Raw genomic sequence first — 25,880 nt, 5'->3', positions numbered from 1 at the left:
ACCCAGCAAGCATGCATAACCTAAGCAATCTAAATGAAATGATCTGGTTCTGTATTCCTCTCTTAGTCTGTATGTTGTCTTTTGTGGATTATTAACTCCTCAGGCAAGGACTGTGTTTAATATATCTATAAAGTGCCATGTATACCTACTCCTGTGTACCTATTCTTAAAAGATCCCAAAGTCACTTAGAAAGTAACATACAACGGGCAATATGAACAGGGCTCACTTGCTCACCACTGAAATGCAGCCACTGCTGGGGTGGAACATGGCGACATGTGTCATAGTATTCTACAATATCACAACAGTTTAGGACAGAGAGTAGAGAATCTAATATCAAACTGAAACTGGATAGGGGATCCAGAAAGGAAGAATATATTATTCAAAGCTGGTATTGGGCCAAGTCACCCAGCATAGTACATTCCTAGTCTTGTGGGAAAAGTACCATGGGAACTTTAGTGACTCCAGGTGGTTAATATATCTTATCTAAAAGATGATACCTCCAGCAGCACAGCACCTCCATCACCACACTTGGGCATTGGTTAGATACTTAGAGGGAAGAGTGCCACCTTTTGAATCAGAAGCACTGCTTCCTGCTGCACTGTGAGTTTTTCCTTGGAGGATTCCACTCATGTTCAAATACTGACCTAGCTAGATCCTGCATAGCTTGTGAGATCTCAGAGGCTCACCCCACAGGGGTTGTGACAAGTATAAGTGCATGGAACAAGACTAAATTGGTGATGGTGGGAAGAGAAGCAGGAATTTATTTTGCTTCATTCATTGGCGTTGATGGACTATGCATAGAAACTGACACCATAACTCCTAAGATGTACCTAACCCATGATTGATATGGCCGCTTACAAGTTCCTGCTTCTCTCCTTTTTAATGAACTTATTTATTCCAGGATTAATTTGATTGATTGGAAAAGGGATCTTGTGTCACATGAGGGGAAAACATATTGAACAGCTCTTGATTTGAATCCAGAGTCTTGGGAAGAGACAACATGTGCAAACCTCTGACGCACAAACCCACTGTCTGCAATGAAGGATGGTCACCTGGAATGGTGGGCAGGAGGAATTGAAAGGAGAGGCTTTCTCTTTGGGACTGTGTTCAGAGCCCTGCAACAGGTCATAAATTCGAATGACCCCTCTTAAAGGGGGAGCAGTTTCCTTTCCCCTTTCTGAAAACTTGCTTGAATTTATGTGAAGTACAAAACCTGCTGTGGGCCAGTGAGTTTTTTGTTTGTTTGCATTTGTGCATGAAGTGCCATAGAATATTCTAACTGATATTCTTGCAGGAATAGGCCTGACTTGGGTCTGTCTGATTCCAGAAGCGCACTTTCTCCAGACAGATATGATGGAAGATTCATTTTTACATGCACAGCGGAGGGGGAGACAACCCCTTTTCCCTTGCATGGGTGGGCGTTTGGCTGCAGACGGGTGGCCTTCCAACAAACCTAATTACTTCTGGTTTTGCATGAAATTGATTTCCATGCAAGAATACTGAGCTGCTGTGTGTGTGTCTCTCTCTAATGCTTTTCTCTCTTCTCTCTCTTTCTCTTTCCACATCTCCCTTCTGCTTCCCCTGAAAACATCTCGACAGATGTCAATCATATTCCAGGTGAGTGTTATGTTCACTGAGCTGGAAGATTATTCTTGGGAGGTGGGTAGGGTAGGGAGTGAGAGTGGGTAGAAATCTCACCACACTGGCTATGAGTGTTCAGAGCGAATGTTGTGCTGGGCACTGTGGGGGTTGGATTACAAGGTCTTTGTATAGAGGTTCTATATCCAGAGGTTCCCTTGCAAAATTTCTCTTTCGGCACAAAACAAAATAGACCAGTTATAGGGATGCTGTCAAGATAAAAATCAGGTTTTGTAAAAAATTGTTCTCCATGTTGCTAATAATCTGAGACAGATTATTGCATTTGAAAAGCTGAAACATACATTTCATCACTTTATAGTTCAATTTTTTGAATGGTCACTCAAGCTTGGGATGCTGAAACTTGCTTAGTCAGTTTCACTTTCCAGTTATAGTCTGTTCCATTTTCTGGCTCCAGAGCCAAAAGCTGCCGTGTTTGGGTCTCCACCAACACAGATACAGAGGGGGGTTTTGGGGTATTTTTTGCTTAATAAAAAGTGGTGAAAATATTCCCTGTCACACTGGAGTTTGTAAACTCATCATTTGGGGCCTTGACAGTTTCCTTTCTATAGCATGTGAATAAATCAGATATGAGAGAGGGAGAAAATGCAATCAAACTGGAGAGTTTATTTTCAGATCTACCACCACAGATATGTTCTTTCATAGAGAACTCCAGCAGCTAATCCCCAGACCACTCTCTCATCACTGAGGGGGTATGAATCCCCTATCCTGATTTAGACTCAGAATGAGGGCTCAGTGGGAGTTTGGCCTTGGGCTTGAATGGGAGCAGGACTGTGGGTGACTGCTAAGTGGGTCGATCCTTCCCTTCTAAACCATATGCATAACTTGCCAACTCATGGTGTAACCCACACACCTCCTGGGCATGGTGTTCTGCCCATCTAGTTGCACTGAGACCACTTAGAGAGAGAGAGATTAATGAGTCTGCTGAACAGCTATATGGCTTTTAGCTCATGCAGTAGAGGCTCATGCCCCAGAGGTCATAGGTTTGATCCCACCTGCCAATGACCGGGGTCTGTTGGCGTTCTAGTGGCACCAGAATTGAACCGGAAAATACTTCTGCATTCCATTTGTTGCTTTTCTACCATTGAACAATCAGATTTTTCAGCTCTGTTAGTTTCATCTATAGAATCTGTGTGGACAAGTGGTCTGGATAAATCTCACTCCCCCAGCCCTTCTCAGACCCTCTAGTTGGGGCCCCTTACTCATTATAGTTACTTTGTATTCTGTGCGTGAGTATCCAAGGAGGGGGTGTCACTGCATACCCAAAGTGCAGATAATAGGGAAGAAAGAGGCCAGATGGCAAAAAATGGCCCCTTGAGATGCTGCAGAAAGAGAGACTCCACCAGCAAGACTCCTGCAAACAAGGACCACAGGCTTTATCAGCCCCAGTCTGGGGAGTCAAGGAGCTTTTCCCTCTCAGCAGGTCAGATACTTGTCTCTGTTGCATGGAGAGGGAAGGCAGTGCCAGTGGCTAGAGGTGTGTCCAGAGATGATGTGGAAGGGTGGTGGGGTAACAGTCCCCTCCACTGTGCACTGGCGCTGCCTCTGTCCCTATGGCTGGGGTGGAAGGTGGAGTCAGGCTGACAATGGCTCACCGTAGCTTGGCCCCTTCTCAGCCCAGTGGAATGGATGATATTTTGTGCCATACATGGCAGCTATCTTGTACATAAAAAAAAAAAAACCCAACAAAAACCCATGTGGCTTGAATAGGCTGCAGAGGGAATATGAACAGCCAGATGGGGTGGGCCCAGCCAGGGGTAAACAGGGCAGGGATGAAAATGGTGCTATCATTGCGCTGGGTGGCCTGGAGGGGGAGAACAGACGTACTGAAATCCACAGGCCAGAGTTTTGTTAACCTTAAAGCTCTCCAGCTAGTGTGTGAATGGGCTGCACTGCCCTGCCCCGCCATTCTCAGATGTTCTCACAAATGTTTGCACATCGTGTTTATGTCCCCACACTCATAGAATATCAGGGTTGGAAGGGACTTCAGGAGGTCATCTAGTCCAACCCCCTTGTCAAAGCAGGACCAATCCCCAGACAGATTTTTGCCCCAGATCCCTAAATGGCCCCTGCAAGCATTGAACTCAGAACGCTGGATTTATCAGGCCAATGATCAAACCACTGAGCTCTCCCTCCCCTCCCATGCATTTAGGCTCAGGATTTCTTGCACGCTTTCTCACATTCTTCTTGTTACGTTCAGACACTTTTTCATGTGCTGCCACACTCATTTTCACATGTTCTCAATTCGATGCTTGCCTGTACCTTATTTTTTGAACTGTGATACAGGTCTATTCCAAGAAGGTCCTACACTGCCCCGTCCTGTCCTGTCCCGTCTTCTCCCTGCAGCTTGCACTTGTGTTGCTGCACAGGACTGGGCTTTGTATGTAGAACACAGCCAGGTTTCCTTACCTACAGTAAGGGAGGTTGCAGATCTGCATTTTCTCTGTCCATGCCTGGGGCTTGTTCACTACCTTGTGAGCTAGCCAATCGTAAGCCAGAGAGTGGAGCCCAGGGCCCCTGCCAAGCAACCGTTTTAACTGTTCACCGTTTGCAAGACAAATTGGGAATTTTATGAGCTAATGTAACTATTTACCCACAGGCAGCAGAAGGGCTGTAAAGGGCCCATTGATTAATTGATTAATTTTACTTGTTGAATAGACTGGCTAGAACTAATTCCCCAGGAAAACAAGCTCCTGTGAACAGCCTGGTGCTGGCTTCAGCAAAGCACATGTTACAAAGGCTTTTCTTAGGCCAAGCCCCTGCCAGGTGCAGGGAAATGGATCTTATTCAAAGCAAATAGTCACTTTACTTTTAGCATGAGCTCTCAGCTTGTGAGGTCTCTTTGCTGTTAAGAGGGGTCACCTGGGAACTATGGCTAGCAGCTGGCGTGCCCCTCTCCCCTTGAGAACGAGCTTCAGAGCCTGCTTGGCTCATTTCACAAATGAAATGAGTTCGTCAGGTGTCAATCTACCCCGTAAATGGGGGCGTTGTCCATTCACACAAGCATCACACAGAAAGCAGTGATGTCCAGAGGTTACAGTGGGACACTAGGAGTCAGGGCTCTTGGGGTCTGTGCTCAGCTGGGTCACTTGACTAGCTATGTGGCCTTGAGGGCAAGTCATTTCCCCTCTTGGTGCTTCAGATTTCCTGTCTCTAAATTCGGAATTACAGATCCTGGCTCACCTTCATAAAGTGTCCAGAGCTCTGTGCACTGATATTTTTATCATTGTTAAGTATCAGTTCATGCCATTGAGACCCAATAAAAGTGGGATGAGGATACACAGCTGCCGTGTGAGAGTAAAGCTCTCTTCTTTCTCTTTCCCTGTGGTGATCATTACTTCCCCTGCTCCTCCTGCTCTTTCCCATTGGTCCAGAGGCCTGGGGTGAACAGTAATTTGTTGAGAATAGACCAGTAGATCAGAGGAACTTGTGAGGTGCCTCTATCTTGCTGCTTATGGGAAGAGGGGGCATTTAAAGGGGTAGTGGTGTGGTGCTCTGATATTAGGGTGATTAGCTCTGATACCTATGAGAGACTCATGTCTAAGGGCTTGTCTACACTACTGCATAAGTTGATGTGATTTACATTGCTATGGGGTGTGAAAAAGCACCCCCCCCCAAGTGACGTAACCTACATAGACTTAAAGTGGTGTCTGCACCGTGGTATGTTGGCGGGAAAGCATCTCCTGCAAACATAGCTTCCGCCTCTCATTGAGGTGGAGTAATTACATTGACAGGAAAGCACTCTCCCGTCAACATAACGCATCTTCACCAGATGCGCTACGTTGGCGCAGTTGCATCAGTGCATCTGCACCGATGTAGCGTGGTAGTGAAGACATGCCCTATGTTAGCACTGCACCCACTTGCTTCACCTTCCGTCCCCACCTCTGGGATGGGAGACCTGCTTGGGCCTCCCCAGGATGGTGATATGGGCCTGATTACTGCACATGGTGACAGACCTGCCGAAGGGGATCATTTCTTATGGCTCCGGCTGCTATTAGAATTTGTATTTAAAGAAATAAGTGTGACCTTGTGGAGATACCCTAGTTACTCTGGGTCCTGAGAGAGACTGTGGCCTTGCCTGCATGCAGGGGTAACCAACTCTGTTGTAAGGGCACAGAGGCCCCGACGGGACAGCCATGTTACTGGCTCTTTGAGGCAGAAAAGTCCAGGCCATTTGATCTTGTTCCTTTTCCAGCCTTCATTCCTTTACCTCCTTTTCTTATTTTCATCTGTCCCCAGGGCTTCATTCATTCTCAGCTGCTCCCACTTGCACGCCCATTCACTATGTATGCAGTCCCTTTTGCACACTCATACACACTTATTCTCATGCTCTCACATACACTTGCATAGGCATAAGCCTCTTATCTGAATGGTTCTGCCAGGAACGTGCTGTCTCCAATATCGATTAAATGAGGAACAACTAATTCTGCCAAAAAGGAGACACTGGTTTATAATGTGAGTGCTACCTCCACTGCCCCCTTTCTTTGTCTCCTACTCCCTTGCCTTCTCCCTCAGGATGGCATCCTTTCAAGGTGCAACTCAGCTTGACTCTGCCTCTCAACTTGCTGCCCCTGACAGCCACAAAGTCTAGTCCCAGCCCTGGGAGAGAGGAGAGGAATCGCACAGCTGTTGTGTGTAATTGGATTGGAAGTGGGCCTCAGGCTACAATAACCATTTTCAGCTCCTGGCTGGCCCTACTGCTGGGGCCTGTAAGGAGCCTCGTAGCTGCTAGGCATACCACTGATGAATCCAACAAGAATGGCTGTTCCCCAGCCTGGGCTGTAGCTCTGCCTGGCTATGAAAAATGGGCACCATGTGTGCCAGAGGCCAAGAGCTCAGCTCATCATCTGTGCAGGGCTGGCCTGTCCAGCAGAGAGCTAGGCCTGAGAGGAATATTTTACACTTCACCACATCTCCTTCCAGATGGGAGGCAGGGGCTGAGGGAGAGGGGTTCTCCCCCATCACCATCCCATCCCTCTGCCTTGCTTAGTGTGTTGGGTCTGGGATGAGTGTGCTTACCAGGCATCTTTTCTTTTGGGGAAGCCCCAAAGTCCTGTGTGGACTGTCTTGCTGTTTAGGTCTGAAGAGTTCTCAAATCACAAGGGGTGTGTGTGGGGGGGGGCATGGGGGACAGTCTAGTTCAGAAGGTAGGGAAACTTGTTGCTGCTTCTCCCTAAAAGGAAAGGGCTGCAGAGGGAACTGGGGTGGGAGGATGAGGCAGGGTTTTGGTCCCCTAAGAAGGATGTGTAAGGTGTTTGGGAAAGGAAAGGGAGGGAAATGGACCCCTCGCTCACTGGAGCACACTTTTCCTGCAGGAGCTGCAACTCTTTTATTAGGGTCCCTGGTTTACGGGAGCTCTACATAGAGCTACTGAAACATCCTGGAGCAGAGGGGCTTCCGAAAACATAACACCCCTGCCTCATGCACACATTACCATTGCCCCCTTGTCGGCAGAATGGGCCATAGAAAGCGAAGTCCTGTCTTGCTCCTGGGGAGCCGGGGGGCTTGATGGACCTTGGGGACACTTGCCTTGCTGCTGCCTATGCAGTATTTCTCTTTATATATATATATAGTGCTTCTGACTGACTCTGGGGCTATCAAGTCTGCCACTGGCATTAAAAGGTAAAAATTGAGGCCCCTGGCCTTAATGCAGCAATTCCCCTAGATCCCTGTTAACGGTCTCTTTGTTCCAGCCAATATAAAGGATACAACTTCCCCCTCCCCTCACCCGGCCCCACAGCACTGGCCCAGTAAAAGAGGACAAGCTATAATTAACTAGAACAAAAGGACTCCATCTTCTTTTGCTGCATCAATCAGTTGTCACTTTACTCTGGGTTTTGTACCCTTCCCCCACCTCTTTATGTTTAGTGGCTTTAATTCCCCCTGTCTTGAGTGTTAAGAACTCAAGTGTAATTTAAAAAAAAAATCTATAGTGCCAAGGTTTCCCGTATAACCCCCTTGCAAAGTGCCCCTAATAAGTCTCCAAACACGAGGGCCATTGTTTAATTACATTGCTCTTTTATGTAATTGCACTGTGAAGCTACTTTAAAAAATGTCCTTATGGCTTCATAAGAATCCAGTGTCGGCCCTTGGCACTTTGTGCAATTAGCACCACTTAATTTCTTGACTTTGATATGGAAAGCGGAACAATGCACTCATTTAAAAAAAACCCACTTTAATTCATAAAAATGTTACTTTGAGATCTAGGGAGATAAAAATAACCTTTTAAACCATAACTGACTCTGTAACTGGTTTAAACCCCCATTCCCTGCCCAAACAGGATCCAATAGTAAAGACAGGCACCGATCATGACTAAGATAAAAGCAGCTAAGTTTAGATCCATCTGTCCTAGACCATAGTGATGTTGTCGCAATATCAAATGCTGCTCCAAGCAGGTGGGTTAGTGCCAACTTTAGGCTCCCTATATAAGGTGACTCTCAAAAGGTTTGAACTCACTGTGTGCTTCAAAAGCTTAACTCATTGCTCTAGATCATCAGTACAGAAAGCTGTCGTGAGCTTTCCTAAGAAGCATTTAGGAATAAGCTTCCTCTATGTGCAGGTTATTCCATAACTCTCCATTACCTGATTTCTTGCACCTTTCTCTGTACCATTTGCTACCAGCCATTGTGGGAGGCAACATACTGGATTCCTGGTCTCAACTTGTATGGAAATTCTTGGATCCAAGCTTGAGGAAGTTACAGTTTTTTGTAGCTCATTCGCCATTCAAAAGTAATCCTGAGCAAGTCTCTGAAATACATTTTCCATTTTATGCCAGTCTCAGTTTGGATCTCATATAAGTTCAGTCAGCCGAGGAGATATTAACAAGCGCTAACCTAGTGCTGAGACATTGTCAATGCTCAGCAAATATTTCATCATAATAATGACTAGATCTGTGAAAGCTTGGCCACTGTGGTTCGTATGGGTTTGTGCAAACCTTTTCCCAGTTTTATCTTGCCTGGCTTTGCAGCCTTCAGGGTTTGAACTGAATTTCTGGTTGAACAAACCAGAGACCGAAAGTGAAACTTGGCTGAAATAGTGCAAGTTTGACCTCAATTTGGGTGGAAGCCAGTAAAACCTCAGAATTTCCTTTAGGGCTTTCCAGGCATGGAACTCCCATTGACATCAATGGTCGTAGTATGCATGGAGGGCTTGCAGGAGCATGGCCTATTGGTTTCATTTGCCTCCATAACTCAGTCTTTGACTCCTGAAGGATTCTCTGGCTTTTGAGTTTGGTGCCTACATACCACAAGGATGGTTGCTTTCTAAATAGATACGTAGCTAGAGCTGTGGTAAAACCTGGCCTGACATTCAGGCTTATATGAACTTTCTGGCGGTATGCCTGTCCATTTTAGACCACAGTTTAGCTCTGTCCCACATGACCCTGGGGGGACCTTGCTCTTTGCGTCTTATAAATTGATGTAACACATGCAGCATCTTGAAACTGAGGTTACCAAAAATGTTAAATCTGAAAGGACCTCAACATCATTTCAAGTTTCCACCTCTGTTGTTGTTAGTGTCACTAATTTGTAGTCTCTACTGCACATGTAAAAAGGTTGGTGTCACAAATTAGAGCTCTGCAGGTTGAAGGTTCTGGGGGTTGTTGGTAGGTTGGAGACAGATTGAGATCTCTCACTCACTTTGTACTCTCCCAACTCTGATGACATGGGATTCAGTTTTTCAGATGAGCGAAGCAGTTATTCATTATTAATATTTGATCTCATGTTTGGGTTGGGAAAGTTTTGGCCTTCTATTTGTAACATAAGGGTCTATGCAAGGATTTCAGATGGGCAAATCAGTTGGGATAAAATAACCTTTCCCATACAGCTTCAAACCAAACCTTTTCCCTTCTGGTTCAAAAATAGTAGCAATTCTTTATTGGCATGTTACTTTTCACGTTGCTCACTGGGCTTCCTGTGCCCAGCTGGGACTGGAACATCAGGACAAAAATATTATGTGAGAGGGTGATCTTGTATTTTGGATGTGAGCAGAATCAGGAAGGGCTGGAAATCTTCCTAGGGAACCTTTCTTATGATAATTCCAAATAGGGCAATACCTCCACCAAAAGTTTGGAAGGAACTCCCCAACAGACTTTCTCCCGCACCCCCAGATGGCCAACAATTTGTGCTCTGCATGTCGGGTGCATCGATCAGCAAACCAAATGACTCCCAGCTGCTGCCTTCCTCTCCCTTCTCTGACATGAATTGAGGGGTTGAAGCCCAGGTCCTGTCTCAACCCTGGGTCCTGTGGTAGATAGCCATTAGCTGAGTGCCATGCCACCTGTTGTTCACTGATTCACCATTGCTTCAAGGCCTCTTCAAATCATAATGCCTAAGGATCTTGATCTCCTGGGTTGGACAATTTTTTGGGCATTTATCTGAGCTGACAAGAGATTTGCCCTTCCAAAGTAATGGTGCCAGTGGCCATACATGTATCCACAAACCCAGCACTACCTCCTTAACTGCATAAAATTATATAAGTCAATTGTCTTTTAATTTAAAAATCAGAAATATGTTCCATCAAAACAAATCTGCTATGTATATTTATAGTAAAAAAAAATTAAACAATTGTTTGCTAAACCTATATTGTGTTTCTGATTATTTTTCTAAATCCACAGTAATCTCCCAAGAACATTCAGATATTTGCATTCTTTAAACTTTACAGTTATTAATCCCCTTATCTGGCTTGGAGTTCTCTTTGGGTGAACATTTTCTCTGGATGATCTGGATTTTAGATTCCTGCACCACGGCAAGGGAAAAAATATAAAATATAATTAAAATTATAAATAAATACAAACTTAACATATTGCTTGTTGAAAAATCTTTCATTCTAATAAATTCATCCAACATCTTGGTCCCTCTGAAATAGTGAACCATTAGCAGCGTTGTTTGACTTCCATAATGAAGGGAGCTAAAACAGTGTGTGCGTGCATGCATCCTCAGTGCAGGGTAGGGTAAGAGATGGGGAGAAGGAGTCAAGGTAAGAGATGAATTGGTCAAGAAAGCAAGTGGGGAGGGATCAGTGATGGTTTGAGATAAGCTTGTTGGAGTTGGAATTGGGCTGCAGTTTTAGATGTTTTAGTCCAGGGTGGTGTGTGGTGCAAAACTGGCTAACTGTAAATGTAAATGGCCACCTAGACTTCTAACTAGCTATGTGCATACACTAGTTACCAGATTTGCATGTGCAGTTTGAATTTGTGTAGACAAGTTATGCACGCAGTTGTGCACCACACATGTTTGAAAATTGGGCCCAAAGTGGATTTTAATTGGGTTTGGCAGTAATGTTGGATGAATACCAGAATAGAGCTCTTGGAAGAGGGCCCAAGTGCTGCTCACAGGAGGAGAGGAGGCTAAATGCATGTGATCATCTCACCCCTTTCTCCCCAAATGTGTCTGGCAGCTGAAACTCCAGCACTGAAGTGTGGCTGTACCTCTTGCTGGTTTATCCCTGAGAAGTGTAGAGAATAACTTCAAGGCAGTCTCCACATTGCCACTTGGAGACAAATCTCCAGTAGTTAAGGGAAAGGAATAGGAAAGGATTGGTACTGAAAATAGGCTGAGAGATTCCTTTTTCTAGCCCCTGTGAGATCTGTTTCTTAAGATGGTCTGCTGGGCTTTAATTAATTGTTTGACAGGTGATTATTAACTCTTTAAAATTATGTGCTGAAGCTGCCACGTACATGAATGGGTCCAACTGTGTGTGTACATGCAGTTAGTATAAATGGTTAATCAACAGCCAGCATGGTAGTATATTGGGCTTGCTTCTGCTGACCACCACAAAAATGACTCTTAATGTCCAGCTGTAGAGGTTGTCCTTGGTTTCGATCTTCAAGGTTTGTGAGTGACCCCTTGTAGATTAACAGGTGAGCTTCACCACAGGGCAAGGTTCTTCCAGTCCAGTTAACCACAGTTGTATGTGGTATCTTTTGAATCACTAGTCCCAGGGACAGTTCTGCAACTGGCAACGGACTTTCTCTAGTTGTGACACAAGCTTTCCTGCCTGACATGGGAAGCTATGGAATGGATGAGTGTGCACAGTGTGATGCTCATACTTAGTTCATCTCAAGTATGTGATCTCCAATACCAGGAGGTATTGGACTGCATAAGTGATTGATCTGTATCTATCGCTCAACATGTGTGTGTATGTATATTTGTCTTTCTGCTTTTCTCGTGTTCTTTCTTTCTCACTTCCTCTCTCTCTTTCTTTCTCAAAGGCCTCTCACACCTGATGATGAGTGAACAAGGTAAGTCCTTTGTCTTTCCCTTCCTTGCCAGTCAATGGTTACTGGTGATGATGATCTATGCTTCTTTCTGGACTGGGCTTGACTTGCAGAAGGCAACCTGGTCCATGGCAGAGGATGGATTTGTCAATCAACCACTTGCATTTTACCCCCTTTGTGTTCCCATCACCCATGGCTGTTTGCCAACCTGGGCGGCATTACCAGTGCCCTGGGCAGTAATTCTTGGGGGACTGTAGTAAACCATGGTGCTTGTAATGGGATAGAAACAAATGAAAATAAATTTAAAGGGAGAAAAGGAGAAATGTGCCTCCCTTCCATGCACCATTACAATCCTTTTCTCTTCGCCTTCCTTACTTTTGATGCTTGCTGTAATAACTCTCAGTCCTGCTTGGTAAATGCAGCCCTCGGTGTTGCTTTTTTTTTTTCTCCAGAGCAAAATTCTTGCAAAAACATGCTAATAGCCATCATGGCATGATTCTAGCTCATTATGCACCCTGGAGAAAATTACATATAATGGTCTGTACATTCTACATCTGCAGCTTAAAATATTCAAATATGCAAGGAACAAAATGCACTGGAAAATGAATTGGGCTAACCCCAGTGAGGGCTACTAATAAGATTTAGGCCTAAATCAGAGTCCACATTTAAATAGTTCATCCTGGAGTTTGTTACACATTTTGTTACTTGTCTATTGGTTGTGGCAAAATGGGTTTACTGGTCCCATCCTGGGCACTGGGCTGCGATATGGGGACTAGAGAGAGAGAGAGAGAGAGAGAGAGTGGAGGAGGTGGTTCTTTAGAGTTTTGGACTGTGTCAGTGTTTTAGTGTCAACCTCTCATTGGCATGTAGGAAGCTCAATAAGGATGGAGCTGCACTGAGATGGATTCCTGTCTCACTTAGACAGTAATGAAATAATTAATGACTTAAGCAAAGCTGCTGAAGAAATGAACCCACAACATTCCAATATCCAAACTTCAGCAGAAAAATCCAGCAGGTGCTTGGATGCATAAAAGAGGGAGTAAGTTTCTAAGTGAACGTTTGTTTGACCTCTGAATACAGGCTTGGTAAATCTACCTCTGGAATAATGTGTACAATTTTGGTTGCCCAGATTAGAAAAGGATATCCAGCCATCAGAGAGTTTAAAAGAGGTAACAAATTGGAACCTAATGTCTGGAAAGGCTCATGGTTAATCAGATTTACCTGGAGAAAGTGGACTTTGTAAGGAGACCTAACCGCTTCCATGTCTTAAAGGGGATGTACATGATTTAGGACATGATCTGTTCTTCTACAGTACAAATGATTATATCAAGCGATGCACCTGGTCTTTAGATTGCAATTTTAATCCTGGTTGGTGTAAGGAGTCACATTACCCAATCTGGCCTGCGTCACGGCCCACAACTCTGTCCATAGCTACTTGCCCGGTGAATAGTCTAAAAGCTATTGAGCTCTGGCATCACAGGCCATCATCCTTTATCCATCTCACATCAAGGAAGAGTGCCTTCTCTTTTCTTGCCAACCAATTCTCTATCATTTCACTCTAATAAGTATCAACTGTATATATGTGCATAATATATACATTATCATGTGTAAATGTACATGTGTGTATAAACATATATTATATGCTGTGTCAATGTAATATACAAACACTGTGTGCCCGGAGAAGTTCTGCAGCGTTTCTCATCTCACTCCACTATTGGTATGTGGAAAATATTTAGCAAATATATTTCCACAAGATGTTTACCCTGCCTAATGTGGTGTTGCCCCTGTTTTGCATTTGATGTGGAGTGATGTGTCTTATTGAAGTGCTATTGCATGGGCGGTTTGCATTTCTCTATAGAAAATCAAACCAAAGACAAAGAGCTTAAACAGACAGTGGCTAGTCACACTGTCCATTGTTTAAGCATCACGTTGTTTAGTTGTGGTGTGTTTTCCCTTTTCAAAGTATTTCATTGCGTGGTGCTGTTTTTGTGCTGTGTGTGTTTTATGTTCCTGTTATTGTTTTTGTGAGTGTGCTCAGTGACCTTATATTTTATCCTTCCTCCTGCTCTTTTCACTTGCCTCCTCCATGATGGACACGCCTCCGTACCTCTACTTAACTGGATGCACAACTTCCTATCTATAGGTAGAAGTAAAGGTAGAGATTGCTTTCTTTTAATTTTAAATCTTGATCTGCTATTGAAATGTTCATGTGTCATGGGGGAAATTTTATTTCTATGAATATGGTTCACATTAGAACTTTAACTAAAAAAGAACTCTCGTCAGCCTTTTCTTGTTGCTTTATCTAGAATTATGGAAGGTGATATTTATTAAGATTAATGCCTCATCTTTGTCTCAAAGGCTCTAGGTGTCTCATCATTTATACTGCAATGTGGGCTATACAGAGTGGCAAATGTTCTGTAGTTTAAGAAGCCAGGGCAAAATTTCTGACAATCTGTTTCACACAAGACAGAGCCAGAAGGGCAGGGGCCAGTTAGCTGGCACTGATGTCCCTGCCGTGTTGGGATGATACCATTGCTGGGCATTTTGACATTGACTACAGTTGGTGCAGGATCAAACCATAAACATTGGAGGGTGGCAAATCAAGTTCTCTTTAACTCGGGTGGAATTTTGTGCTTTCTTGCCTGTTTTCCTTTAGTTCCCTGAGTCTTTTAGGTGAAAAAACCCTGTTTTTCCCCCCAAAGGGTACTGAGATGTAAGGAGCGGTGGGGGGAGATGGGGAAGAATCAGAACGGCTAAATGGAGGATCTCTTTTGCACCTCATTAAAGCAAAGTGAACAAGGTGACTGAACTGATGTGTGACTCCAACTTGCCTTTCTGCAGTTCACACTTATTGGTAGCATGCAGCAGGGCAGTCATCCATCCCTAATCAAAACTGTCAAAAAAGCTAAGCGTCGCAAGCCTGCTGTGGATCTCCAAATGGATTAAGTGTTTGGAAGATGAGAGAGAAAGGAGAGGAAAATTAATTGATAAGTTGTGAACACTTACTTAAATAAAATCAACCCCTTTGTCCTAGTTCCCTACCAGCGCTTTTACAGAGTGATTAACAGACTTCATTGTCCTGAGGCCTAGTGCCTAACAAATACATTGCTGGAAAATCTGCCCAGTTGAGCTGGCGTGGTCTGGACACAGTGGAGTCTCATACTTGTTCCTGAGCCTATAAGGAACTGGGTGCTGAAATGTCCAATGGAAATGGTATCACTGTGAATTTGGGAGAATGGAGGTGCTGAGGGATTTGCTCACAACGAGCCTTCCTTTGAGGGCACAAATCATCTGTGCCTGGTTACCAGTTATCTTTCTTGTGATTCCTGAATTCCACATATCCACTTGGTTCGGCAAACAGTCTCTCTCTGTAGTGACACTAGGTATTACAGCCTGTCTTTTTTCTGATGTATTTGTATTTATTGGGTTCTTAATGATTTGTCAAATTATTTATGTTAATCTGTTGGTTGGGCTGAAAAATTTCCACCGGCTGTTTATAATTTTTGTTCTGGCTAGAAAAAAATTAATTATTTTAAAAAATGTATTGGCTTCATTAGTTGCAGCTCCTAAGTATGCTTTCTTCCCTATTCCATTCAAGGTTCCTGAGGTGTTCTAGTTAGGAAGAAGTGCATTCTACACCCACCTGTATGCATTATTAAAAGTGTAAGCTCCTTAGGCCAGGTGTACGCTACAGAATGCTACTGTGACTGAACACAATTGCCAACAATCAAGTTAGTTGACACAGTGCTGAACGTGATTTAGCGGTCAGTGTGGACTAAATCTCTTGTTCAGCCAACCATGATTACCCGCTTATCCCATCCTTTGGGTGGGGGGTGGTAATGTTCTGTAGTGTAAACAGGCCTTTTAGGACTTAGGCAAAACTCTCACAGAAGTCTGGGATTGTGGACCATGGGAGTATGTGGTCCACAGTGAATTCAGGTGTTATGATGAAATAGAATGAAAATGGTAAATTGTTTAAATTCCTAGCAAACTTCAGTTCTGGTTATAATGATCAGCTGCTTAAAGTGTCATACTTCTGTGTGAGAAATAACTTAACTTTGAGAGTGTTCAGCTGTGTATATGTAACCACATATGTTCTACAGCCTGCAGAAAAGGCAATCCAGAATGCACCCATGGATGATCTTGGAAGGTCCATGCCACATGCACAGGCAAAGGTTGCATAGAATCATAGAAAGGTAGGGCTAGAAGGGACCTCGGGTAGGTCATCTAGTCCACTCCTCTGAACTCAGGAAGGATTAAGTATTATCTGAAGAGAAGAATGAGGAGGGATTTGATAGCTGCTTTCAACTACCTGAAAAGGGGTTCCAAAGAGGATGGATCTAAATGACAGAACAAGGAGTAATGGTCTCAAGTTGCAGTGGGGGAGGTTTAGGTTGGATATTAGGAAAAACTTTTTCACTAGGAGGGTGGTGAAGCACTGAAATGGGTTACCTAGGGAGGTGGTGGAATCTCCTTCCTTAGAGGTTTTTAAGGTCAGGTTTGACAAGGCCCTGGCTGGGATGATTTAGTTGGGGATTAGGTCCTGCTTTGATCAGGGGGTTGGACTAGACGACCTCCTGAGGTCCCTTCCAACCCTGATATTCTATGATTCTATGACCATCCCTGACAGATATTTAACTAACCAGTTCTTAAAACCTTGAATGATGGAGATTCCACAACCTCCCTAGGTAATTTGTTCCAGTCCTTAACCACCCTTACAGTTAGAAAGTTTTTCCTAAAGTCTAACCTCAATCTCCCTTGCTGCAATTTAAGACAATTACTTTTTTTCCTGTCCTCAGTGGATAAGGAAAACAATGCATCACCTTCCTCTTTAAAACAACCTTTTATGTACTTGAAACTATTATGTCCCCACTCAGTCTTCTTTTCTGCAGACTAAGCAAATCCATTTTCCTTATAGGTCATGTTTTCTAGACAAGTCTCCAGATCTTTCCTGAAGCATGGCACCCAGAACAGGGGACAGTAGTTCAGTTGAGGCCTTATGGGTTATCTGAATTTGTAAATCATCTTCAAAAAGTGCATTCAGTTCATGACTCTGTTTGTCAGTCATTGGGGGCAACCACCAGTGAATCCCACATCTTGCATTTATGGGTCCTCCTGCAGTAAAATGTTTCTTCTTCATCTCTTGCTTTCAAAGGCTGCAGGACTTTTTCCCCAGGGCATTCATGGAAAGCTGAAGATCACATCTGGGTATTTTTAGGAGTTAGTGGTATTAGCAGACAAAAAAGGAGATGAGACAAAGTGGGTGAGGTAATATCTTTTATTGGACCAACTTCTGTTGATCCATGCTTTTGAGCTTACATATAGCTCTTTTCCAGATTCTGAAGAAGAGCTCTGTGTAAGCTCAAAACCTTGTCTCTCACTGATGGGAGTTGGTCAAATAAAAGATATTACCTTGTTTCTCTAATATCCTGGGACCCCCATGGTTACAACAATACCACAAGCTACAATACCACAAGCTGAGTAGATGTGTAATGCTTGTGATTACATCAGACCCTTGAAATCGAAGAGAAAACTGGTGGTCATAGAGGTAAGGTAAATGTATGATCATCAAATTCAAGGAAGAGTGGGTAAGATTTTTATTTATTTTGGCTTGGATTGTGGTGCCAGTCTTTTCGTATGGAGGAGGGACATGTGAATTACAGAATAATTATGTTGTGTTTATTTCCCTATCCCTTTCTACACATATACATGATATAAAAATAAATCATAAATATTCAACTGTAATTTGAGCTGGAGTTGATGTCTAGTTACATTCTTCTATATCAATTGTTTTCTTGAAAGCCTTTGGTTAAGCACATGATAATTCGCCTTACCACTACCCTTCACTATAAATCCCCTTATACTTGCAGAGTTTTTCCTTTTATTGTCACTGTTGGTTTGGCTTAAGATTCTATTGAGATTGGTCTCCAAAGGAAATGGGCCAAATTCATCCCTGGTGTGATGCTGTTGGTTTTCATGGAGTTGCATCAGGAATGAATTTGACCTAGTGGATGGAATCCTGGCCCCATTGAAGTCAATGGCAACATTCTCACTGATTTTGGTTGGATCAAGAGTTCACCCAATGAATTGAAATGATACAAAAATACAGGGAGATTAAGTACAATCCTGGTAAAGTAACTGGTTTCTAGGCTATCCTGTAACAGAAGAATGCTCAAAGTGTATCCATAGTGCCACATACAACCCCAATCCTAAATGTCCTAAAATACTGTCTGTGTTCCTTGCCTTTTCCCCCATCCATAAATGTGAGGTCAGGGTGAAAAACTGACCAGCTGCAGGTTTTTATTGCTGTCCAATTCAAACATGAAGTGTAATTTCTTCCCATCAAGGAGGAGGAAGAAAGAATAAGCACATAGCTTGTATATGGCTTATTTTAGTTTAGTTTGTTTTGTTTTATTTTCAAATGTGTACTACTAGGGCCTGAAGGCACCTGGTAAATTGCCTGTGTAGCCTCAGCATGTCAAAAGTCTGGTCATCTTCCTAGCCCAGGCTAGTCTTAATCCAGGTAAATCTGTCAGACTTTCCAATATTGTGTTTACTCTTTTTGGGTGGGATAGGGTTATTTTTCTAACACCATGTCATAGTGTTGAATGGGAGGTGATGGCAAAGAAGAAAATTTGACCTTCTTTTGTGGCCTCTGATGTAAATAATTACTGGAGTTTAACCAATGATTTGCAAAATCGTCTCCCGTTCTTTGCCAATAACACCTCTCAGATTTAAGAATCCTGTGAGTAAATTCGGCTGAGTAGCCAAGGGTTTATGCAAATGTTTAAGTGAAATGCCAGTAACTAATTATGAAGAGAGACTCATTTATGCTCTATAAATATCTAATATAAGACAGGGAAAAAAGACACCATTACATTTACATTGGCAGCCTTGTCTGTGCTGCTTAAACTGTTGATTTGTCCTGTCAAACGTCTGACATGCGTTTGTGCTTTAAAAGTGAATGTGGATTTTCTGGCTTCCCCTCCCCCTTACCTCTTCTCCTTCTGATTTTTTGAAAATCTGTGTGATTTTTTTCCTCACTTTTAAAAGAAAGTAAAAATAAATTGCTTGGTTTATTGGGAGGATTTTGATTTTTGTTTATTTACTTCCTTTTAGTGGTGCTGTTTAAAAAGGTGAAACACACTGTTTTATGGTTTGTAAATGTCCAATCCATCAAAACAATAGGCTGGAACTGGGTCATTTTAAACATGGAGTTACCTGTCAGTGAGTCACCTTTAAATAATTAAAACCTGTGCTGCAGATTTCTTATTTTACCCAATCACAGACTATTTTTAATTTGTATCTAAAATCCTTTATATATATTTAGAAATGGTCAACATTTTCCTTCCAGATTTCAAAATCTGAAGGGGAAAAAAAAAGATTTTTTTTCGCAAAACTTTTATTCTGTTTTTGTTTACCAATAGAGGTGGAAGACATTTTCTGAATATCAGAATTCTTTTGAAAATTTTCATCAATTTTTTCGAAATTTGATTAACAAAAAAGGACCAAGGTTATGCAAAAATGTTGCAAAATGTTTTCCTACATTTTAACCATATATTTTAAATGCAGACAGATTAGTTATTACAGTATGAAATCTCCAGACAAAATCATGGTTTTTGCATATGAAAATGTGTGTGTATAGTTACATGTGTGTGCATGCAAAATATATAATAATGTGTTAAATGTTTGGCAATTTATATATAATTTTAAATATCTTATTTACTGTCTCATTCTCCTTTTTTGAACTTGTATCTTTTATATGTGAATAATCAGCTGACTCTTGAATGGCTTTAATTTTCATTAAGAAGAATGATTCCTCTGAGAGTTATAAACATCCTGGTTGCATTGTGTGTAAACAGCAGCAAAAATATTGTCCTCTTATGTGGTATTGTAGTCTGCTGTTTTTGATGGGGCTCAGGTTTCACGCTGCACAAAGAGAGTATTTAATTGATACCAACTGAAAGCCTCTTTTTTTTTTTAAGGTATTCTGTGGTGTGTAGATGCGAAGGTATAGAAACAGGCCATATGTTTTGTAAAAGCCAGGCTAATAGCACTTTTGATGGACGTCTGATTTTTAAAGTGCTGTATCTTTCATTAAAATTTACATGTAAAGTAAGGGCAAGCGTGGTGACATGAAAGCTAATGCAACTTGCACATCTTGACATAATAACAATCACAAGAAACTGGAGATCCCAGATGGCAGCTTGGCCTTTGCCATCCTTTTAATAAGCTACTAACTGCTAATTATTGCACTCTTTTGGGCAAGTTAATTTACTGTTGACTTTTAAAGAGACACAGTGCCTTTTCCTGGCAGATATTTAGTCCTTTCAGTTAATGTTTTAAAGTGTTTTTTCCCTGCAGGTTGGAGTCTTTCCAGTGGACAGTAACAAAGATGCAAAGCAGCAGAGAGGGGAAAAAAGATAATAATGTTTTTCCTTTGTAAATACAGTATGTATGTTTTATCTTTGCTAGGACACAGTTTTAGAATTGAAAGGGAAGCTGGCAGGTAGGTTAGAGCCTGAATTTAATTTTTGTATTTAAATTCTTTTTTTCTTTTTTTTTAAATTAGGGTTAGCTTTATGATTTTTTTTAAATAAGTGATTAAAATAAAAGCAAAGCTTTCCCTTAAATGTGGGAAGCCCTAATAAACCAAACAGACATTGACTAGTGCATGAGAACCTGAGAGTGGAACTGACTAGAAACAGAAAGTGATACTGCTTCAGCATTATTGCTGGAGTTGAATGAAAGGCAAAGTGTAAACGTACAATCATTAATGATTAAGTGTCCATTGGATTTTTGAAATTTTATTTTCTTTTAATATTCCATGTGTGGTCGTAGTAATGCAGAGAAGGGGAACTTATCTCTGTGTTGTTGTTTTTTTAAAAATCTGATTTTTCTCTGCATCTCTTGAAAGGTGCTATTAATAAAGAGGCCAGTACAGGATGAAGTTTTGAACTGAGAATGTATTTAGGAATAAAGGAACAGCTGCTGTTTAAATGGACTCTAATTCTGACAGTTAATGCAGTTTTGCGAATGCATGATTCTCTGTGATAACATTTGGGAGGAGTGATGGTGGGTAATAGCTTATTTCCTGGGCTTTATGGTAATGCGCAAAGTGATGATAATGTCATCAGAAACTGAAATAGGCCCCTTGTCTTACACAACAGACAGCCCTGCAAAATATGAAACCCAATGAAAAATGCAGGTTTCTTGCTTTTAGGCCCATTGTGGCCTTTCATGGATGAGAGTGATAACATTACAGCTGAACAGTTGATAAAATATGTGCTGTGTAAGCTAGATCCGATGCATCCGTCATGAATACTCAAAAACAGCAGCCTTGTTTGCAGTGCTCTGCCTGATGGTAAATATTGTGACTGGAGATTAGCTGATAATATGCTATACAAATGTTGTAGAATCATTATTGCAAAGATTGTCATCCTTTTGGTAGGTGTGTAATACTACCCACCCCTCTCCAGTATTTTCACTCTTTATGACTAAGGGCCAGATTCTGCAAGGTGCTGAGTGCCCTCCACAACCACTGAAGTCAAAAGGAATTGAAGATACTCAGCATCATGGGTGGGTGCTCTGCACCTTCCAGGATAAAGCACCATAATGTCTATTTCAGTAGGCTTTTCTTTGAGATGCCATCTATGCATTGTTTACATGCATGGTGCCATGGTAGTTTTATTAGGAGCCATAGTCTCCTTTGCATTGGTGCGACTCCTGTTGAATCAGTGGAGTAACACTGATGCAAAACTGGATTAATGCAGTAAGAATAGGGCTCTAGTTGGACAGTGGTCTGGGGAAATATGGATCATTCTCACTAAACTATGCTCTTATTCCTGCTCTTGTTAAAGTCAGAGATGGCAGTATATTTAAAAGAAACAATTGTATTAAAACAATTTCTTGGGGTAAGGCTCCAAACACAAAATAGAACTGGTGCTTTGAGAATTTGTGTGTACAATTGTTACCATTAAAATGTCAGCAGCATTTTTCAAAAGTTACCACACAGTGGTGTCTGAGATGCTACATTTCTCTCCTTTATGTAGAATAAGAAGAGTCTCTGTAGTATGTGTTGATAAGTGCTTACTTTTTAACACCAACCACTGTCTGTGTTGTTTAAAGACATTTTTCTCTGAAATCCCCCGAAACAGTTTTGACTGGGGAATTGTTTGTGGCTGCGCTTTTATATATTTGAACGTATGATATAAAATCACACAATCCTTTTATCATTAGAAGTTGGTGTTGATAAGAAAAATGTAGAATCTGATTGTGACGATAACTCTGTTTTTAAAGAAACTATTGTTATCTACAATTAGAATTTATTCCATTTTTTAAAATACATGTTATTTTCATTAAATAATAGTTTTAATAATGACCAGGGTCATTCTAAATGAGCTGACCACTGCTTCAGATCAGAAAAAATATTCTGTTATGTACAGGGTTAGTTTCATGTAAGCCATGAAATATTAAAACTTGTCTATAATAAATGTGTGGCACCTTATAGACTAACAGACGTTTTGCAGCATGAGCTTTCGTGGGTGAATACCCACTTCTTCAGATGCAAGACTTGCATCTGAAGAAGTGGGTATTCACCCACGAAAGCTCATGCTGCAAAACGTCTGTTAGTCTATAAGGTGCCACAGGATTCTTTGCTGCTTCTACAGAACCAGACTAACACGGCTACCCCTCTGATACTCTATAATAAATGTCACTGAAGAGTCTTTAGAGACAAGGGGGGGTGACCCAAAGACAAGTTACTGGACCAGCTTTGTTGGAGAGAGAGACAACCTCTCAAGCTTACACAGAACTTTTCTTCAGGACTGGGAAATGTACTGAGAGTGTCATAGCTAAATACAAGGTGGAACAGATTGTTTAGCATAAGAATTTAACACATATATCAAGTGCCCATTCAAGGTGAAGTGGTCCATTAACACCTCTCCAGTCATAGGGAGGAAAGGGGGAAAAAAAGCTGGGGGATGGGTTAAGTGTGTTATAGCTTGTTGCAATAAACCATAAATCCAATGTCTTTATTCAGTCCATGATTTTTAATATCTAGCAAAGTTATGAATTTAAGCTCCCAGACTCCTCTTTTGAAAGTGTTATGCATGTTTCCTTTGAGGATGAGGATTGAGAGGTCAGATATAGAGTGATCACTTTGTGAAAAGTGTTCACTCACAGTTGATATGGTGTTTACCATCTTTCTGTGTGAGTTCATTCTAGAGTGTAGTGATTGTCTTGTTTCACCCACTAAAGGCCAGCTTCCTCTAGGACCAAACTGACTTACTCCAGACACTGCTCAACACTAACAACCTCCCTCAGAATACTGTCCTTACCTCCCTGTAACCAACATCCCTCACAATGACAGCATCACTGCCTGCCTCAAATATTTAGAAGATAAAGGACAACCCTCAGATATACACCCAAAATGCACTGCCCAAACCATCCATTTCATCCTCACCCATAACAATTTTTCATTCAACAGCACTTTGCCCAAACCATGGGAACAGCATGGGTACTAGGATGGCTCCCCAATGTGCCAACTCTTCATGGGCCACCTTGAAGAAGAATTTCTGGACAAATGCACCATGACACTAATGATGTACCTGACATACGCTGATGATATTTTCATCCTCTGGGCAGATGACCTAAACTCCCTCATAGATTTCCGCTACAACTTCAACAACTACCACACGCCCATTAAACTCTCTCCAGAACACTCCCACACTACCATCAAGTTCCTGGACACCATGATCAGCTTCAGCAATGAAACCTTATAAACAACTGTATAGAGTAAACCCACAAATCACCACACCTGCCTTTATAGATTCAGTAACCACCCCAAACACCGCAAGAAATCTGTTATCTACAGCCAGGTACTCCAATACCACAGAATATATTCCAAAGAGGAAGTCCAGGATATGTTGTTGTTCATCCTATGAGTTCGAAGATGACCATGACATCACTGATTGGTTTGGTTTCTGTCAACATGTGAGTGGCTGATCAGGCCAATTTAAGCTTTGAACTGTCTGTGGCACACTGAATGAGAGATGCCACTGTGATTTACTTGATTAACAGTGGACATACTGCTGCTGTGAAATTTACGCTGCTGGCGCTTCTGCTCTACCTCAGCAGTTCTCCTCTGCTCATAGACTATAGCTCCAGTCTGGATAAAACTTCACCAGGTAGAACGATCATGAGCAAGATCTTCAGTGAGTCAGTGTTGAAATGCTTCAAGGATAATTTGAGGGAGTCTTTGAAATGTTTCTTCTGGCTTCCATGAGAGTGTTTTCCCTCTTTTAGCTCACCATAAAAGATCTTTGGCAGTCACTCATCTGGCATTCTGGTGACATGGCCTGCCCGTCTCATGTGTGATTTCATCAACAGAGTATGGATGCTTGGAATGCCTGCCCACATGAAAACTTCAGTATCTGGCTTTGTCTACACTGGCACTTTGGTCATTAAAATTTTTGTTGCTCAGGGGTGTGAAAAAACAGATCCCCACCCTCAAACGACAAAAGTTTTAATGACGAAAAGCACCAGCTTGGACAGCGCTTCATCAGCAGGGTCTGCTCTTCCATCAGCCAAGTTACTGCCCCTCGTTGGGGGTGGTTTTATTTTGTCATGGGAGAGCTCTCTCCTGGCGAGACAGAGCGGCTACACTGCGCACCTTACAGCAACATGGCTGCAGCAGACAAGCTGTGTCGTTGTAAAGTGCACAATGTAGACATAGCCTCTGGAACCTTGTCTTGCCATCTTATCCTCATCAGTTTCCTCAGACAGCCCATGTGAAAGTCATTCAGCTTCATAATATGGCATCTGTACACTGTCCAGGTTTCGCATGCATACCTCAGAGTTGGCAATGCAATGGCTTTGTAGACTTTCAGATTTGTTTGTTGACTATTGCCTCTGCGCTCCTACAAAATTGCACGTAGTCTGCCAAAGGCCACACTTGCTTTGGCAATTCTAGTGTTGGTTTCATCATTGTTGTGAACTGCACGTGACAGTGTACTGCCTGGAGGATTTGGCCATTCACTGTGATAGTAGGTTGTACATAAGGCTTTTCTGGTGCATGCTGGTACATCACTTCTGTCTTCTTGATGTTGACTGTGAGACCAAAGTTGTCACAAGCTGAAGAGAAATAGTCCATACTCCGCTGCATGTCAGACTTAGATTTGGCATTCACAGAACAGTCATCAGCAAACAGAAGATCATGAACAGTCACTTCCTGTACTTTCATCTTTGCCTGTAGTCTCCTCAAATTGAAGAGCTTGCCATCAGTCCGGTATCTGATGCCAATCCTGGTATCACAGTCACAGAAAGCATCTGTAAGTATGGCAGAGGACATCATACTGAAGAGAGTTGGGGCCAACACACAGCCCCGCTTGACTCTGTTGGTGACTGGGAATGGTTCAGATGACTCACTGTTGTCCACAATGCGAGCAAGAATGCCATCATGGAATTGAAGAACCATTGTGATGAATTTCTGTGGGCAACCAAATTTTGCCATGATCTTCCAAAGACCCTCCTGACTGACTGTATCAAATGCTTTTGTCAGGTCAATGAAAGTCATGTACAGGTTGGAGTTCTGTTCCTGGCATTTCTCCTGAAGTTGACAAGCTGCAAACCCCATTTCTATAGTCCCGAGTCCTTTCCTGAAGCCACAGTGACTCTCAGGCAGGAGCCCTTGTTCAATGTGTTGCACAACGCGATTCTGGTGAGAATTTTGCCGGGTATTGAGAACAAGGAGATACCCCGATAGTTGTTGCAGTTATTGTTGTCTGTTACCTTTTGACTTGTACAAGTGGATGATGGATGCATCCTTGTACTCCAGGGGTATAGACCCTGGAGTCCACATTGAATGGAAAAAGTCCAGGATATACATCTTAACACTCTCAGCCATCTTCACCAAAGAAGGACATTCCACCAGAGAAGTAAATCACATCATGGAATGGGCCACCCAAATACCCTGAGAGAACCTGCTTCAGTACAGAAATAAAACCCC

General features: G+C 42.3%; 1 protein-coding gene across 47 annotated transcripts in view; it reads left to right on the top strand.

Moving 5' to 3' along the window:
- Positions 1-25,880, top strand: part of NRXN3 (neurexin 3) — a 1,517,918-nt gene that overhangs the window by 162,666 nt on the left and 1,329,372 nt on the right. For 38 of the 47 annotated variants that reach the window (XM_045016752.1, XM_045016785.1, XM_045016782.1 and 35 more), the window contains 3 exons: positions 1,600-1,617; positions 11,867-11,896; positions 14,016-14,027. The exons of 4 other annotated variants lie outside the window; for them this stretch is intronic. In XM_045016752.1, coding sequence (XP_044872687.1) covers positions 1,600-1,617; positions 11,867-11,896; positions 14,016-14,027 — 60 coding nt within the window. The remainder of the gene's footprint in view (positions 1-1,599; positions 1,618-11,866; positions 11,897-14,015; positions 14,028-25,880) is intronic. 5 more of the 47 variants (XM_045016770.1, XM_045016765.1, XM_045016761.1 and 2 more) reach the window with 1 other exon arrangement.

This window comes from Mauremys mutica, chromosome 4 (genome assembly GCF_020497125.1).
Source record: "Mauremys mutica isolate MM-2020 ecotype Southern chromosome 4, ASM2049712v1, whole genome shotgun sequence".
Classification (NCBI taxonomy): domain Eukaryota; kingdom Metazoa; phylum Chordata; order Testudines; family Geoemydidae; genus Mauremys; species Mauremys mutica.
Note: the sequence above shows the minus strand (reverse complement) of the source record. Positions and strands in the feature narration are given on the sequence as shown.